We start from the raw sequence: 17,652 nt of genomic DNA, 5'->3' as shown, positions 1-17,652 counted from the left end.
AACGAAACCCGCGAAGGAGCGTGGAGTCTGGGCGCCGCCGTGCCACCACATTGGTGGCTCATCACAAAGACACGGGTAGGATCCACCCGGTCTCGCGGACCTGACCGCTCTTTCAGGTCCCGCGCAAATATTGGCCCACAGGCCCCGTCTGCCCCCTTGTCTTTGAGGGTGGCCCTTTTATTTTACTTTTGAGTAAGTGTGTTGTTGGCGCCGTCTGTAAAGTAAAACTGTGTAAGTGTTGCCGTGTGCTCGCGTAGTCGGTTGTAGATCTGCATTGTTGTGTTTCTTTTGTTGCAATTGCTGTAGGTGCATTCTGTTTAATTGTGTATGTGTGCTCTCCGTGTGCCGCGGAATAAATGTGCATCATGTTGAACTGTTTTCCCGTTTCGCTTCGTCTTTTCTTTAATTGAATCTCCATCTTGCTTCACGTAATGGGTTGGTAGTGGGCTTAATACGCCCGATAATTAATCGAACCGTCGAGGCCGACGATAACACCGCTCGGTTATCCCGATAGTACGGAACGGCTCGCTTAAGTGGCCCGTGTCCGGAGTCGACCTGCGGCGAGGTGCGATCGCCCAGTCTACCCTCCGCGTGGGTACTTAGGTAGGTCGAGTTTGGCGAACAACCCTATCCCACGCGGGGGGCCGATTGGCACGATCGTGGTGAGGCCGAAGTGCCCACCCGTGACTAGCTCCTGGCATTAGTCCGAGAGGGTCACGACAGAATTGTCCGTCCGGTGGGCGACGTGCCGCGATTCGAGTTACGTGGCCGTTCGCACGCCGGCGGGCGCGAATTCGCAACAATATCAATATTTTACGGCCAGGGATTCATTTTTCCTCAAATCTAATGGTTGGAATCAATTCAGCACCCCAAAAAACCCAGAGTTAGACATCCCACAAGTCAATATTGGCAAAAGTTAATTTTTCCGATTTTTTCGCGTAGGCCCTCTGAGCACCCGAACTTTGATTGGCTCCCCAGAATTTTCCACAAGGATTTGGGTTTGCACGAATTGAGAGGTGTTCGTAGACACTGAGATGAATATGTTAGTGAAGAAATTTTTTGGTAAGCAATTTTTTCACAGATGGTCAATACAATTTGCTAAAATTCCCTAACTAAGAGTGCGAGGTGACCGAGCATCGCCCGATGAAGGATCTAATTAAATAATGCCGTTAGCAATCTTCAAAAGGGGTGTTTTAATTCACCTAAACACCAAATTTTCAGTCATGCACTCCCTTGGAGTTTTCTCAGTTTGCATGCAAAGTTTCCAGCTGCTAGGTTTTATAGCTTTGGAGTTATGGAGGATGGACACACACACACACACACACACACACACACACACACACACACACACACACACACACACACACACACACACACACACACACACACACACACACACACACACTAAATGGTACGTTTGCTGGTCTGGAGTCGCAAAAACATTCACTTGAAGGTCACTGCAAATACAGACTGCAGTCTCGTTTCAAACTTCATAAAGGTGGCATCGGTCATTAACTAACGTACGCAGGTACAACAGGAAATTCGGTTACAGCCACATTCCGAAAAAGGACATTCAGCATACCTTTGACCCAACAAACGTATTGTTGCGAATTCGCGCCCGCCGGCGTGAGAGCGGCCACGTAACTCGAATCACGGCACGTCGCCCACCGGACGGACAATTCTGTCGTGACCCTCTCGGACTAACGCCGGGAGCTAGTCACGGGTGGGCCTTTCGGCCTCACCACGATCGTGCCAATCGGCCCCCCGCGTGGGATAGGGTTGTTCGCCAAATTCGACCTACCTAAGTACCCACGGAGGGTAGACTGGGCGATCGCACCTCGCCGCAGGTCGACTCCGGACACGGGCCACTTAAGCGACCCGTTCCGTACTATCGGAATAACCGAGCGGTGTTACCGTCGGCCTTGACGGTTCCGATTAATTATCGAGCATATTAAGCCCACTACCAACCCTTTACGTGAAGCTAGATGGAGATTCAATCCAAGAAAAGACGAAGCGAAACGGGTAAACAGTTCAACATAATGCACATTTATTCCGCGGCACACGGATAGCACACATATACAATTACAACAATTATGCACCAAAAGCAGATGTTACAAAAGAAACACAACAATGCAGATCTACTACCGACTACGCAAGCACACGGCAACACTTACACAGTTTTACTTTACAGACGGCGCCAACAACACATTTACTCAAAAGCAAAAGAAAAGGTCCACCCTCAAAGACAAGGGGACAGACGGGGCCTGTGGGCCGCGAGACCGGGTGGATCTACCCTTGTCTTGTGATGAGCCGCAAATGTCGCGGCGCCCCGACTCCGCGCTCCTTCGCAGGTTTCGTTGGCACTGTTTAGAGTGGGGTGGGAACGGGGCCCCCTTTTCGCACTATCTCAGCGCAGGGGGAAAAAAGGGGGGAATTGTTGATGCTCTGGGGAAAGAGGATAGCTGGCTTGCTTGGGTCCCGCGACGAGTGACTCCACTGCGAGCTCGTCGCCGACCGCCGTCTTCCTTGCCTTGGACCAGAGCTATTCGACCTCCTCCCCAATTCTCCTCAGCCGACTGCAGCAACCCACCTCGACCGCGCTCCAGGCTTCAGGCTTCCCCTCTCTGCAGCTCCCCGACAGACTCCGAACCCCCACAGACTGCCACTCTCCAGACCCGACTTGACTCACGGCTCCACAGACTGCTCCTCTCCAGACCCGACTTGACTGCCTCGACCTTTTCTCCAACTGACTACATTCGCCCAGCACTCGGCGCTTTATAGTCCAGCAGGAGAACCCATATGCAAATTTCTGGATCAGAACGAGCTCGGGGGTGGAGCCACGCTCGCCCATTGGACGGAAAAAAAAGGGACGTGAGTCTCCCCTGATCCTCAAATTTGCATATATCGATTCTACTCCGACGCGCCTGGAGGCGGGGCCAAACCGCCTCGCGCTTGCTGATTGGACGGATCAGAAGTGGGCGTGTAGCATTCCTGATCCGAATTCTCCTCAGAAAGGCCGCACTTTGCACCAGCGGCTCGGCGCGCGTCCCGCACAAGGCCAGGACAGCCTGACGCTCGGTGCCCACAAGCGGTGCGGGAATGGCCGCAGAAGGAGAGGCGAAGGTGGTGGAGGGTTTAAAGTGGTGGTCCATGGCCATGGTGACGTTTGGAATGGCGGTGATGCGATGTTTGCGGGAGCGAGTTGTGAAGGTAAAGGTCGTGGCTGTTGGCGTTGTTGTTGTTGTGAAGCGGCGTTGCGGTTGGTGGTTGTCGTGTGATGGCGGTTGAGACGTGGTTGGTTCAAAATAAAGATAGAACAGAAAAACGACTATCTCAAAGGGTTGCAGCCCAAATGAATCACATTTATTCCCTCGAAACAACGGGTTTGGGGCTAACTACACATGTACTTACAGAGATATCTCACCTACGGGACCTGAATGGTGGTTTGCGAATTTCCTCAACCGCAACACTATATTTCAACAGGCAATCCATCTGAGCACAACTTTTAAGAAAAGCTGTGTATGCATAAGAAACTATACGTAACGTATCGTTCACCAGTTGCAATGAAAACTCGATGGGGGCATACACTCGTACGCTACACAAAGAGGAAAATTCAAGGTTCAACATTTATTGAAGCAAAAGCAACAAGACAAAACATAACCTTCGAAAAGGCCAAAAATGAACATCACAATCACTACCCTTTGCACTCGACCAATGAATATTTAATGCACGCGCCGCTTTTTTGATCTACTCTTTACATCCTGTTTACGACCAACGTTGCTGCCTTTGCCTCTGCCGTTTACTTTCCCCATCTTCGACTCGGACTCTTCATTTTCAGAATTTGCTCCTTTCCCTTCCTTTCTTGGCTTGCGCAATGCCCTTCCATGATGAAGCGCCAACGTATCCAGATGTTGTTGCTGCATATGTATGCGGCCCAGCTTGCTGCCAAATGGATCGTGGGACACATTCTTGCGCGGCTTTCGAAGGACGGCGGGAGGACGGCGCATGGCCCGTTTGAAGAGGTCCTGGGAGGCAATGCGGACACGTCGGGGCACCAGGTCGAGAAAGGGTCCCATTTCCTCGAGCTCAACTCGCGGCAATTTCACTCCAGAGCGCTTTAGCAACACACGGTAGCTGCGCACAAAAATGCGTCCGTTGATCGCCGTGAACGAGAGGACATGCTCGAGGCCACCCAGACGCACAGCTGATATACTGGGACCACGGAAGAAGTCGATGAGAATATTTTTGAGGCGTCGATGTTCCAGGTCAGACTCGAACTCCTCACCCGTAAACAGCAGTAGCGGCTTTAGGCCTTGCATGCACTTTTGCACCTTGGGGAAAGACATGACGATTACACATGTTTAATCATCCTTGCTCACATACAACAACGAGCATCATTACTTGAAGGTACCTCTCTGCATCTTGTGGAATCTCGGTTAGACACACAACATTATTGATAGAATATTAGTAACAAACACGTGGTCATCAATTGGACAAAGATGGGATAAAAATTTTCCTGCTCAACTGACAGTTCTTGTTCGGGCTGGTTTGAACCCTGACCCAGCTATAAACTGTCATCCTGGCGTTTAATAGGCAAGGCGATTCATCAATGCGTGCGCCGTCCCTCGGATGGACGTTAAACGACACATCACATCGACCAGCATTAGTTTGGTGGCCACGTGCAAAGAGGTTCTTCCTCGGGACATGCTGGCTTGTTTTCCTGTGTGGCTGTTCCCAGGGCCAGAATTGGGGAAGGACCAACAGGACATTTGTGCAGGGCTCACGAAAAACATACGATACATATATTGGTTCACGAAAAAATAAGTGACCACTATATTCATAATTGGTGTGTGTCTGTCTGTCTGTCTGTCTGTCTGTCCCGAGCATAGCTCCGTGGATTTTGATCAGATCCTGATAAAATTTTTGAGGGAGGTTTATATCATGATCTCGTTGTGTTTTCCTGAGAATGGGCGTGGTCCGCCCATTATGGGCGGAGCCACGCCCAAAAAACGTGTTTTTAGGGGGTAGCGATTTCAATTTGCATCTTCTCCTCAGGGGTTTGTCGAATCTGGCAGGGTTTCGGTATTTGGTTCGCCCAATGGCACCTGCATAGCCCCACGAAGCTCGATTTTTTCATTTCCGTCCCAAGGTCAAGGTCACGAACTTAGAAAATTGTGAATTTTGACGTAAAAATCATCCGACCGCCCAAACTTTGAGAGCGAGAATGACACTATTTTTTATGCGTAATGTTGAGGTCATTCCCCACCTAAAGTCTTGAAACCATTTGCTCTATCTCGAACACTTTGCCCGTGGCGCCCCCTTCAAGTTTGTTTTTACGCTGATTTCATCAATGTCTGGATAATCCGAGGAGTGCGAAATGCCATATAGCCTATATGACGTTATATTGTTCCTGGAATGTTCCAGAGGAAGTTTTGCACCAAAGGTCATAATCCTTGACCTTTGACCTTTAAAGTAAACAAAAGTCAAATTTTCAAAGTTGTGGGAATCGAACCGGGTTTTCGACCTCCTTCGATGAACTAACTCCAATAAGCTATAGCACGTATCCTGTTTCCTTATTTTAATGTCAACCACATTGTTTTGTGACCTTTAAAGGTTATGCAAAGGTCAAATTTTTTAAATTGTTGAACAAAACCGGCTTTTCGACATTTTGCAGCTAATAACCCGTCACTCGGACCACATCATGTTGATCATTTTTATAACTTGGTCAAACATCATCACATTGTCTCATCCTTGACTTCTGAAACAATCTACATCGTCAAATACCGCTCGGGAACCATCGTAGTCTTCAGACTTGTCTATTTATTTATTAAGCTCGTGTTATTTATTCCCTCATTCACTGGTGGTGGTCGTATGGCAGCTTAGCTGCCGGGGTAGCTATCATTTCTTGAAGTGCGACTGTGTCGCTGATGCAGTGCCCCTCTACCAGTACACACACTGGAACGGGTACTCATTTCGCCGACCTCGGAAGGATGACAGCCTGAGTCAACCCCCTGGTGTATTAATTCAGCGGCCGACGGGGTTTGAAGTCAGGATCCAAGGATCCCAAGCCACCACCCTAACCACTGAGCCAACACCAGGCTACTCGTTCACTCAAAAGGTAGGGGAGCCAGGGAAGTGGTACGTGGGGGTCACATCTGCTATGTAAGGCTGGCAATTCGACTTTCCCGATCTAGTTTTTGATAAGTTTGTGTTCCCGTTCCATCAAAATCACTTAAACTTGATATCACGAAAGGTGGACGGAGGTTATGTTTTCACCGACCCCCCCCGACCCCCCCCCCCAATGTTTGTGAACGAAATATCTCAAAAAGTTGTGGACGGATTGGGGCGAAACGTGGTGGAGAGTTTGGGCACGTGACGAGGACGAACTGATTCGATCTTGGTGAAGATCCAAATCCGGATCTCGATCCGAGAAATTTTTTTTTGAAGTCATTTTTTCATCATCGATTGATGGAGCTCAATGTAGAGGAGCACTCGGTGGGGAGCGTCCCTCCTCCAGGCTGATTAGCGCACGGTCTGCGTACTTTGGTCTACAAGGTGTACGTACGAACCTTGAATTCGTGCAGGGAGCGGTAGCTCTCCAACCCGAGCTCGTGCATGTCCAGCACGTGGTGATCAAAGATGCGGCCGAGCGTGAGGTTGTGCGGCCGCTTCTTGGAGTGGGACGCGAACAAGAAGAGCGAACATTCGGCCTTTCTCGAGAAGAACTCCACCGACGTCTGGTCTTCGAACGGGCGGGTCATGTTCTTCTTCCGGTACAGGACCGACAGGGGCTTTTTGAGCGAGTGCATATCCTTCAGAACCGTCTTGAGGAGCATGCTGCTCGATGCTCCCTGGAGCAGCAGCGCAGACTTGTCGTTCTCCCGGAGCTTGGGTTCACGGGCCTCCAACACACGGCGGCCACGATGAGTCCGCGGCTTCACAACACCTTCCATGACGAGGCCGCGATAACCTCCCTCACTTCGTATTCACAACTGGACGTCGTGTCTTCCCTCAACGATCAAATTCGCAAGCTTCTTCTACGTCCACAACACGCGACCCCGGTTCGCTTTTTTTTTTTTTTTAACCCACGTGGAGCTCGGCGTACACGTACTTCCAGAACGTCACGAACTGTTACGTTTTTTTTTTTTTTTTTTTCCTCTCCACGTAACACGAACTCGCCAAACGTTTCATTTACTTTTTTTTTAAATTATAATATTTTAAAACATACTTAACGCATGCACATGAGAGAATAGGAAACAACAACAACAACAACAACAACAACAACAACAACAACAACAACAACAACAACACAATACCCCCTGACGATTTCGAATCCGTGTCGTGAGCTATGACCTTTTGCTTCCGGTTGTTTTTAAACGCTGTGCGGTGTATAAACACGATTGGGTTTTATTTCTATCTTGTGAATATTACTTAACGCGTGCACATGAGAGAATAGGAAACAACAAAAACAACAACACAATACCCTGGCAATTGTGAATCCGTGTCGTTGCCTATGACCATTTTGCTTCCGTTTTTTTTTTTTTTTTGCTTCTGGTTTTTTTTTTGCTTCCGGTTTTTGTCATGAGGAATGATGCATGCCGGGAGATAAAGGCATCGTCGGAGACATGAAGGACCCAAATAATATCAGACATGGCGTATATTTCCTCCACTGATTTTAATAAAGATATCTCCCGCATCATCAAAAGATAATTTTTCATCGTGATTTACGTTATTTCATCGCTAATTCCGAAGTAACCGGAAATTGCGTATACAGTTGTGAACAAGTTGTGGGTAAAGTCAGAAGCGAATGTAAGAAGAATACTCCGTTCGCTTCTAGTATTTATTTTTTTTCAGATGAGATCCTGTTCTAGGTGGTGTAGTTGTCGTTGTGAAGGTAATGTTGAGGTAATATTAATTTTTGCAGATGAGATCCTGCTCTAGGCGGTGTAGTTGTTGTTGTGAAGGTAATGTTGAAGTAATATTAATTTTTGCAGATGAGATCCTGCTCTAGGCGGTGTAGTTGTTGTTGTGAAGGTAATGTTGAGGTAATATTAATTTTTGCAGATGAGATCCTGTTCTTGGCGGTGTAGTTGTTGTTGTGAAGGTAATATTGAGGTAATATTCATTTTTGCAGATGAGATCCTGTTCTTGGCGGTGTAGTTGTTGTTGTGAAGGTAATGTTGAGGTAATATTAATTTTTTCAGATGAGATCCTGTTCTTGGCGGTGTAGTTGTTGTTGTGAAGGTAATGTTGAGGTAATATTTATTTTTTTCATAGCAAAAAGGCGGTTTAATTTGATATACTTAAGAAGCGAATGTAAGAAGAATTCTACGTTCGCTTCTCGGCTTTGCCTATTCCATATTACTTTATATAACCCTAAAAACAACAACAACAACAGCATCCTTTACGGCACGCCGCACAAGACAGCCTGCTTTACGGCAGACGTAAAGCCGGAATTAATTTGCTTTTGTGTTTGGTGATTGCCCGTCATTGCCTCCAATTACTTGCTGCCATCATGCTCTACCTTGAAGATTACCTGGAAAGTGAGTAGTTGTAACGCCGTGGATTCAGCTGAATACGCAACGAACGATTTCGAATCGATTTCTGTTTATCGTTCATCTTCTCGTGGATAGTACCGATAGTGCCGATGTTGCACACACTTGGTACAGTGTGACGGTTGTGGTTGTGCACACGAGGAGTGATTGTTGCTTGTTTGCCGCTAACTGGACCATTTGATGATTCCAAGTGTGCTGCTGCTTCGTGTACCCACTGCACTCACCAAAGCCGATATATAATTGCAGCCTTTGATTTCACCATTTTTCTCCTTCGTTTACTCCCTGACATCGCCTCTTGCGTTGCCCCTCCACCCCTTCCCCTTCCTGATGATATCAAAAACCTTTTTGCAGTGATCGAGCAGCTGCCAATGGATCTGCGCGACCGGTTCACGGAAATGCGTGAGATGGACCTTCAGGTGCAAAGTATGTCTTGTGGATGAAAGTTGTTAACTTGGTAGATTAGGGAGAGAGAGGGGGGGCCGGGGGGGGGGGAGTTAAAATAAATAAATAAATAAAAACAATTATTTAATCCACCCTCGTTTCCTAAATGACCTCCGCAGTCTTTCCTGGAGGGGGTCATGTTAAAGATCATTTATATAATCCCCCCACTCCCATGTCCAAGTCGTTTATGTTGCGAGGGGGTAGGGTGGTTCGTTAGTTTTTTTTTTTTTGTTTGTTTTTTTCAACTGTGTTCAACTTCAGTTTGGGTGAACAGAGGAAATTAGATTATGTTTTACAACAATCCAGCTTCATGATCCCATAAGACCAAATAACAAAAAACTCACCAATTCATCGTCCAGATTATTACTATTATTTTTTTTTTAACGGAGCAGTACGCCCTTTCTTATTTCTTTCTAATTTTTTATTTTATTTTCTTCCCCGAATTTGGAAGAGCATGAAAACCATCTTCAAAAATGAAGCTTAAATCATGAAAATGATTCGGCGTGTCCGCACAATTACTCAACATTCTACATTCGTCGCACAATTTGTCCACATTCTACATTCGTCGCGCAATTTGTCCACATTCTATATTCGTCGCACAATTTGTCCACATTCTACATTCGTCGCACAATTTGTCCACATTCTACATTCGTCGCGCAATTTGTCCACATTCTACATTCGTCGCGCAATTTGTCCACATTCTACATTCCTCACACAATTTGTCCACATTCTACATTCCTCGCACAATTTGTCCACATTCTACATTCGTCGCACAATTTGTCCACATTCTACATTCGTCGCACAATTTGTCCACATTCTACATTCCTCGCAGAATTTGTCGACATTCCTCACACAATTTGTCCACATTCTACATTTGTCGCACAATTTGTCCACATTCTACATTCGTCGCACAATTTGTCCACATTCTACATTCGTCGCGCAATTTGTCCACATTCTACATTCGTCGCGCAATTTGTCCACATTCTACATTCGTCGCGCAGTTTGTCCACATTCTACATTCCTCGCAGAATTTGTCGACATTCCTCACACAATTTGTCCACATTCTACATTCGTCGCGCAATTTGTCCACATTCTACATTCGTCGCGCAATTTGTCCACATTCTACATTCCTCACACAATTTGTCCACATTCTACATTCCTCGCACAATTTGTCCACATTCTACATTCGTCGCACAATTTGTCCACATTCTACATTCCTCGCAGAATTTGTCGACATTCCTCGCACAATTTGTCCACATTCTACATTTGTCGCACAATTTGTCCACATTCTACATTCGTCGCACAATTTGTCCACATTCTACATTCGTCGCACAATTTGTCCACATTCTACATTCGTCGCGCAATTTGTCCACATTCTACATTCGTCGCGCAATTTGTCCACATTCTACATTCGTCGCGCAATTTGTCCACATTCTACATTCGTCGCGCAATTTGTCCACATTCTACATTCCTCACACAATTTGTCCACATTCTACATTCGTCGCACAATTTGTCCACATTCTACATTCGTCGCACAATTTGTCCACATTCTACATTCGTCGCGCAATTTGTCCACATTCTACATTCGTCGCGCAATTTGTCCACATTCTACATTCGTCGCGCAATTTGTCCACATTCTTCATTCTTCGCGCAATTTGTCCACATTCTACATTCCTCGCACAATTTGTCCACATTCTACATTCGTCACACAATTTGTCCACATTCTACATTCGTCGCGCAATTTGTCCACATTGTACATTTGTCCACATTCTACATTCGTCACACAATTTGTCCACATTCTACATTCGTCACACAATTTGTCCACATTCTACATTCGTCACACAATTTGTCCACATTCCACATTCCACATTTGTCGTGCAATTTGTCCACATTCCACATTCATTGAGCAATTTATCGACATTCTTTTTTGTTTGTTTTGTTTTCCTTGTCGAGGCTCATATTAGAGCTAACACACAACGCACAGCAAGGGGGGCATGAGACAAGAGGGGCGGGAGTGGGAAGGACAAAACAGTGAGGAACAGACAGCAGATCTGTGGAAGGGATAGGGATGGGGTGGGGAACATGGGGAATTCAAGATGGACATGACAGGGACTTTCAGGAAGGAAAGCAGGGAATTTGAAGAAGGTGGGCTTGGGTGGATTATGGGGGGTATAAAAGATCGAGGATTTGGATGGGGGAAGATAAGAGGTGGTGGTGAACAGCTGTTTTCAAGGCCTGGAGGGAAGAATGGGATTGAATAGAGTGAGGGAGTTTATTCCAAAGGTGGGTAAAAGGAGGAATGAAAGAGTGAAGGTGAGCAGTGATTCATGATTTTGGTAGTTTTACCAGAAGGGGGTTGTTGGTGGACCTTGAGCACCCTGCGGAAATGTGGTGGGGACAAATCGCAGAGAGAGCAGGGGGGGGCGAGGCTGGAGAGGAGACAAGAAGAAAGAAAGACCACCGACCAGCCTGCGGTGAGAGGCCCAAAGACTCGGCCTCATTGCAGGAGATGCAAATGATCCGAAATGCCTTGGTTTCCACAGCGTGAAGCTGAGAAATGTGGGAAGCAGGAGCACCAGCCCAGAGGAAAGAGCAGTACTCCATCAGGCTGTGGACGAAAGCTTTGTAAGTGGTCAGGATCTCAGGTGGGCCGAGGAAGGACTTTGTACGATGGAGGATTCCCAGTCGGCGACTGGCTTTTGAGGCGAGGTTTGAAATGTGGCTTTCCCTGGAAAGGTCATGGCAGATCGTGAGACTCAGAAGCTTGAAAGAAAGGACTTCTTCCAGAGGATTGTTGAGAAAGTGGATGGGGGGGGGGGGTTCTAAACGGTCCTTTCGTAGAGACAAAGTGAGAGTGTGAGATTTGTCCGGATTGAAAGACATGTTCCACGTGTTGGACCAGTTTGTGATTTTTACCCAGATCTGCAGTGAGCGAAGAAGCTGCTGCTTGCTGGTCTGAGGGATGACCGATGGTACAACAGAGGGTGGCGTCATCAGTAAAGAGATAGAGGATTTTCCAGAGAGTCTGAGAGATCATTGATGAAAACCAGAAAATGAACAGGGCCCAGAACGCTACCTTGAGGAACTCCAGCCTGGACAGGAAGAGGGGATGAAAGAACTCCATTTAGGGCCACACGTTGACTGCGACAGGAGAGGAAGTCTGCGAGCCATGAGTGGAGATGGCCTTGAATACCATGGGAAGAGTTTGGTGAGTAGGGCAGGGTGCCAGACCGTGTCAAAAGCATGTGATATGTCCAGGGATACGGCTCGTACTTCATGTCTGGCATTGAGGACCTCCATCCATTGTTGGGAGAGCAGAAGCAGCATATCCAAGGTAGAGTGACCTGTTCTGAAACCAAATTGATGATCAGAGCCATTGGAGAAGAGGAAGAATTTAATGTCTGAAGCGATGATGGATTCCGTAACCTTGCTGATGATTGGGAGAAGGCTGATTGGTCTGTAGTTACAGGGATCTGTTTTTGCACCTTTTTTATGCAGGGCAGTGATGTTTGCTGATTTCCAAGCAGATGGCAGATGACCTTGGGCAAATGAGAGGGTGAATAGAACAGAGAGAGGGTGAGCAAGAGCAGAAGAGCAGGATTTTAGGACACGTGGGCTGTGCCGTCTGGACCGGTTGCAGAATCTGAGTCGAGGTTTGACAGCATGCTCTCCACCTTGTCAGGAGAAAAGGACACAGAGTCCATGGACAGATGGGTGTGGCTGGGTAAGGTGGGTACAGAAAGCAATGGGTTTTGGGCACAAGATTTAGCTGCAAACACCGAGTTGAGGCATTCCGCCATTTCACATGCGGTATCAGCAGTGCGGCATTAGAGGTAAGGGAGGGGATGGAGGCTGAACATACACCAGAAACAGATTTGATTAGATGCCACCAGGATTTTGAGGAGGGAGAGAGGTTTGAAAGTTCAGACTTGAGCTTAGAAAGATGTTGTTTTCTGGCTCTCCTGAGGGTAGACACACATTTGTTCCGTGCTTTATGGAAGGAACTGAGATTACCCTCAGTTGGGTTTGCTTTCCTTGAGGCAAAGGCAAGTTGTTTCAGGACAACTGCCTCACCACAAGCTTCAGTGAACCAATGGCGGGAGGAAGGGTAGGACAACTGAAGACGAGAGGGGATAAATCTGTGCATGAGGGAGAGCAAGTTTCTTTGAAAGAATTCCCAGGATGAGTTGATGTTGGAGAAAGTAGCGATAGGAGACCAGTCTCTAAATTTGATGGCTGCTTGGAGACCCTGCCAGTCGGCTTGAGTGAAATGCCAGACGTGATGGCGGTGAGGTGGGGCATTCCATGTCAAGTGTACACACCCTCCTGACACAAATACCTCATTTTCTCCCCATATGTTGCTCATTTATTCAATTTGGGTGAAAAAACTCAAAATACCAACTTTTCGACCTGTGGGTCCATTGGGGCCCATTTTAGAGGCCCCCCAAATTTGGGCACCCCCGGCTGCCCCACACTCTTCCAGAGGCCATATCACAGGTTGTAGTGGTCCGATTTGGCTGATCTTGGTATCAAAATGCTCGTAAAAGCGAGATCCTTCGAATCGCGTTAAGTAAAATCACTCCGAAACAGTAATTCAAAAAGTTGTAGTTTGGGGCGCCCTTTGACCTTGGGCCCCCGCTCCCCAGCCAAACCGATGGTCCCGATTTTTTTCGTATGAGAATACCCCTTCATATACTCCAACACCTCAGCATAAATTAAAATAGGATCTCAATGGGTTCAAGTGTGATGATGGTTTTATTGTTCGGGGACTCGAGTGCTGGACACACAATACGCCACAATACGTAGCACAATATCAGAACACAAGATTCCCAATACACTATATCAGTATATTGTACATAAATTTTCCACATGCACGTGCAGGAACTGGAAGCGATACGAGTATGAGTAAGAGTTTTTCCTCGCATATTATAGTCAAGATTTTTTGCCAACCAATGTTTTATTTAACAGCTGGGTTTCTTTTTTTACTGATTGTGTAGGTTCGACCTGTAGCAGTTTTTGCTTCTACGGAAAGAAGTATATCAGAAATGTCTAAATGCAGTGATCTTCAATGTCAGGAAAAAAGAAACTATTTGCAGGCCCATTTGGATGAAGAAAATTCACTTTCACTTCATGAGTGTCCTGAAAGGCTTCCATGATGCAGGCAAGCCACCATTTTCCATCATAGTGCACTGTGACATAACCTGAGAGTTTCCCGTTAAAAGTTGGTGTAGATTTTGAAATAGCTGACTCGATACGGTGTTCCTCGCTAAAGGCCCTGTCACACCTTGACGTTTTAGCCAGCGTATGGCAAGGTATCAAAATGTATGTAAAACGCTGGCGTACGCTGAACTACTGATGTTTTTTTTGTTTTGGCATATAATAACGTGTTGGACGTTTGTATAAGGTATTAGTAACGTACACAGAACGTTTTAATCACATATAGATAACTTATACCAACGAATGCTGAACGTGTTGTCGGCGTTCACAACCTATGCCCAACGATAGTCTTACTTGTGCATAGCGTGCGCGGCAGCGTATCGCCGACGATCACGTGGTGTAGGCTATTCATCGGCTGCGGCCCGACGATTCAAATCGTACCCGCACTAGACATCAAAGTGTGAAGCCGCTGGCACACCTTGACGTTTTCGCCAGCGTATGCCGACGTACGAAAAATTTGCCGAACCAAGCTGGCACACGTCGAATATGTTATGGGTAAGTTTTGTATACGTTAATAGCACGCTGGCATACGTCGAGAAATTTTCAGCATGTTGAAAATTTCTCGACGTACTTGACGTATGACACACATTCTGCATACGCTGGCAAAAGTTGTAGGCACGCTACGCGATCGTTGACACACATCCACAAACGTTACTTGTACGTTACTCATAAGTCGAAACACGTCAATGTAATGGTTAGTGTCAGTGTTCCAGACTCCCTGGTTTATTTTATTTTATTTTTTTTCTTTGGTATGACGGTGATGTTGACACTTCGATTTCTCGTGCGGTTATGATTTAAATCGTTGAGCGGCAGCCTATTAATTATATTATATTATATTATATTATAACCGCACTAGAAATCGAAGTGTAAACATCACTGTCATACCGAAGAAAAAAAAAATAACCAGGGAGTCTGGAACACTGACACTAACCATTACATTGACGTGTTTCGACTTGTGAGTAACGTGTGTCAACGATCGCGTAACGTGCCTACAACTTATGGCCAGCATTATGCGGAACATGTGAGTCATATGCTGGCATACGTCGAAAAATTTCAAGCATGGAAATTTGTCTAATACCTTGGCGTACTACAACGTATGCCAGCATACAAAGACGTATGCCAGCGTGCTCTTAACGTATACAAACTTACCCATAACGTATTCGACGTGTGCCAGCGTTTTAGCCAAATTTTGCATACGTCAGGCATACGCTGGCTAAATCGTCAAGGTGTGACAGGGCCTTAAGGCTGAATTTGCATACTTGAAGAGCAGTTTCAGAAATAGGGATGAAAGCTTGAAGTTTTTGAGTTCCAGCTGTGGTTTTGGCCGTTTTTAACCTTTCTTCCAGATTTAGTTCTTCCTCGTCATACGCCTCTTGGATCCCGTAACCGAACTTCATTTCATTCAAACCATTTTCAGCAAAGGTGAAAATATCTTTTGGAGAAATAATTTGACTGTCGTAAGGTCGACGCAGGCTCTCACGTGTTGCTTCTCGTTTGACTGTACCTCCCACGCCATCTGAAGGGCCATGATTTGTGGCAAAAAAATGCCATTCTGCATCAATACCATACTCTGATTTCTGACGACATAGGTTTATGAAGGCTTTGCAATTCTTACATTGGCCAGCGCAACGGTCTGAGAAATAGTAAAGTTTCTTTACATTTCCAAAGATAGATTTCAAGTGTTCAATGAGCATTCTTTGGAAGAGGTGGGTTGAGAGAATGTCGTGAGTATTGCATTCTGATATCATGAACGAATCGTGGTTTAATTTGCCATCGTCCAATTTGAAATAGTAAACCCAGGGGTGAATTGTCGCTTGAGAGCAGTTCCAATGGAATCCTTGGGCCGCCTCCTGTACGACAAACGAATAGTTCTCTGAGAAGTCTCCAATAATGACAAATTCTCCTTCACCGATTTCGTCTTTCTTATTTTTCAGAAACTGAGATTGGGCCTTGGCAATGAAGTCGTGTCTCACTAATTTCACCACACGTTCACAGAATTGATGAATGAATTCTTCCAAAGGCAGGACCATGGAGCTCAGTTCAGATCTGTCGGTGGATGTCCACCGTTTAAACTGAATTTCATCCATATCCTCGAGTTCATAAGCACTCAGTAGCTCGGTTTTGAAGTCTTCAATTGATGGGCAACTTTCACAAGTTCTGAAATAACATGCCGGTTGTGCTGGGTTACAAACTATGCATGCTATCACATGATGATAGCTCGGAAGTTCGGCTATCTGTGGCATTTTGGAACCAAACATCATGAGTTTCACATTTTGATGTATCGTACATACACATACACTGTGTGTACCACCTGAACCGGCCAGGACACACTCCGAGGGACGGAGCATGGCGAACTTCGCGAATCCAACTTTCAAGCCAGGGTTCTTCTCTTTGAATTTCTGAAACAGTTCCTTGAGATTGTTTAGGACCAGGCGCTTTTGAATTTTGTCTTTTCCTTGTTCATTCCTGACCACCACACAGTCCTTTTTTCCCGGCATTATTCGGCTGACTTCATCACTTCGGTAAAATTCAGTTACGGCGGATTTCACTTCGTCAGGCAATATTTTACCCTGTTTGGGATTTGGAGACGATAGCATACCATTTTCTTTCTCTAAATTTTTGGCTTGCACAGCCATTCTTTGGGAGCAACTGAATTCACTCATCATCCCTCTGATGCTCATATTGTCAGTATACGTATTTGCTCTGAATGGCTCGAAACAACGTATTTTTCTTTCAGGCTTTTGATCACCTCTGGCATGCAGTTTTCATCACATTTTGACGCTGTATTCTGTGTTTTCTCCGCAGTGCTTGGTCCAGCAACTAGTTCTAATTTCTTTCACATAGAATCTTCCACTTTACTTCGCTTTTCAGGAACGTACCCTGGGTTCCTTTCCGCCTTTTGTTTGTCAAATGGGCTTTTGCCTATCATCGATAACGACTGGTTTAATAGGTCAACTTCTGCTTCTCGCTCAAAAACCTCCTCGTCCTCATCTGTCGAAATAGATTCTGCAATGCTTTCAATAGTACCTTCTGATGATAATTTCAAATTTGTCGAAGATTATTCTTCTCTGGTGACAACTGAGTTTTTTTTTTCTGCACGAAGTACAAAGTCTGTCATCTTTTTTTTTCACCTTTGAAGAAAATTTCATCAACATATCATTTGACACATTGCGAAGATCTTTTCATTGTTTCGTTTTATGGCAGCTGAACGGATCGCAACAGTATTTTCGGAACTCCTTTCGATCTTCAGTCGCCATGCTTACTGCAATATATGCAAAAACTGAGATTAGCCCATTTATAACTTAATTCAATGATGGTTATCCAAAAAATGTACACTGAAAAATCAATCGACACAATCGGCAGAATAATTTTTCGCAAATGATGCAATATATATATATATATATATATATATATATATATATATATATATATATATATT

The 17,652-nt window shown here is 45.7% G+C and overlaps 2 protein-coding genes and 1 long non-coding RNA gene across 4 annotated transcripts in view; 1 reads left to right on the top strand and 2 right to left on the bottom strand.

The window, feature by feature from the left end:
• Positions 1-17,652, bottom strand: part of LOC147033175 (uncharacterized) — a 388,661-nt gene that overhangs the window by 70,757 nt on the left and 300,252 nt on the right. The window lies entirely within an intron of this gene.
• RPF2 (ribosome production factor 2 homolog) lies at positions 3,608-7,121 on the bottom strand. Its single transcript, XM_085871308.1, has 2 exons — positions 6,570-7,121; positions 3,608-4,331 (listed from the first exon to the last, which is right to left on the bottom strand). The coding sequence occupies exons 1-2, from the start codon at positions 6,951-6,953 to the stop codon at positions 3,723-3,725; spliced, it is 993 nt and encodes a 330-aa protein (XP_085727434.1). The 5' UTR covers positions 6,954-7,121; the 3' UTR covers positions 3,608-3,722.
• ING3 (inhibitor of growth family member 3) overlaps positions 8,374-17,652 on the top strand; it is a 41,245-nt gene continuing 31,966 nt past the window's right edge. For both annotated transcript variants that reach the window (XR_015055458.1, XM_085871307.1), the window contains exons 1-2: positions 8,374-8,543; positions 8,907-8,978. Coding sequence is in view for 1 of the 2 variants with exons in the window: in XM_085871307.1 (XP_085727433.1) it covers positions 8,516-8,543; positions 8,907-8,978 (100 nt within the window). In the remaining variant the exon portion in view is untranslated. The remainder of the gene's footprint in view (positions 8,544-8,906; positions 8,979-17,652) is intronic.

This window comes from Eptatretus burgeri, chromosome 2, assembly GCF_056783735.1.
Source record: "Eptatretus burgeri isolate ZD-2024b chromosome 2, Ebu_testis_v1, whole genome shotgun sequence".
NCBI lineage: Eukaryota > Metazoa > Chordata > Myxini > Myxiniformes > Myxinidae > Eptatretus > Eptatretus burgeri.
The sequence above is the reverse complement of the archived record's forward strand: the minus strand, read 5'-3'. Positions and strand labels throughout refer to the sequence as shown.

Excerpts from the sequence above, each read along its gene's own strand:
- RPF2 (XM_085871308.1), bottom strand. The coding sequence starts at position 6,953 with ATGGAAGGTGTTGTGAAGCCGCGGACTCATCGTGGCCGCCGTGTGTTG. Across the intron at positions 4,332-6,569 it reads GCTCCCTGCACGAATTCAAG|GTGCAAAAGTGCATGCAAGG; the intron begins GTTCGTACGTAC and ends TCTTTCCCCAAG.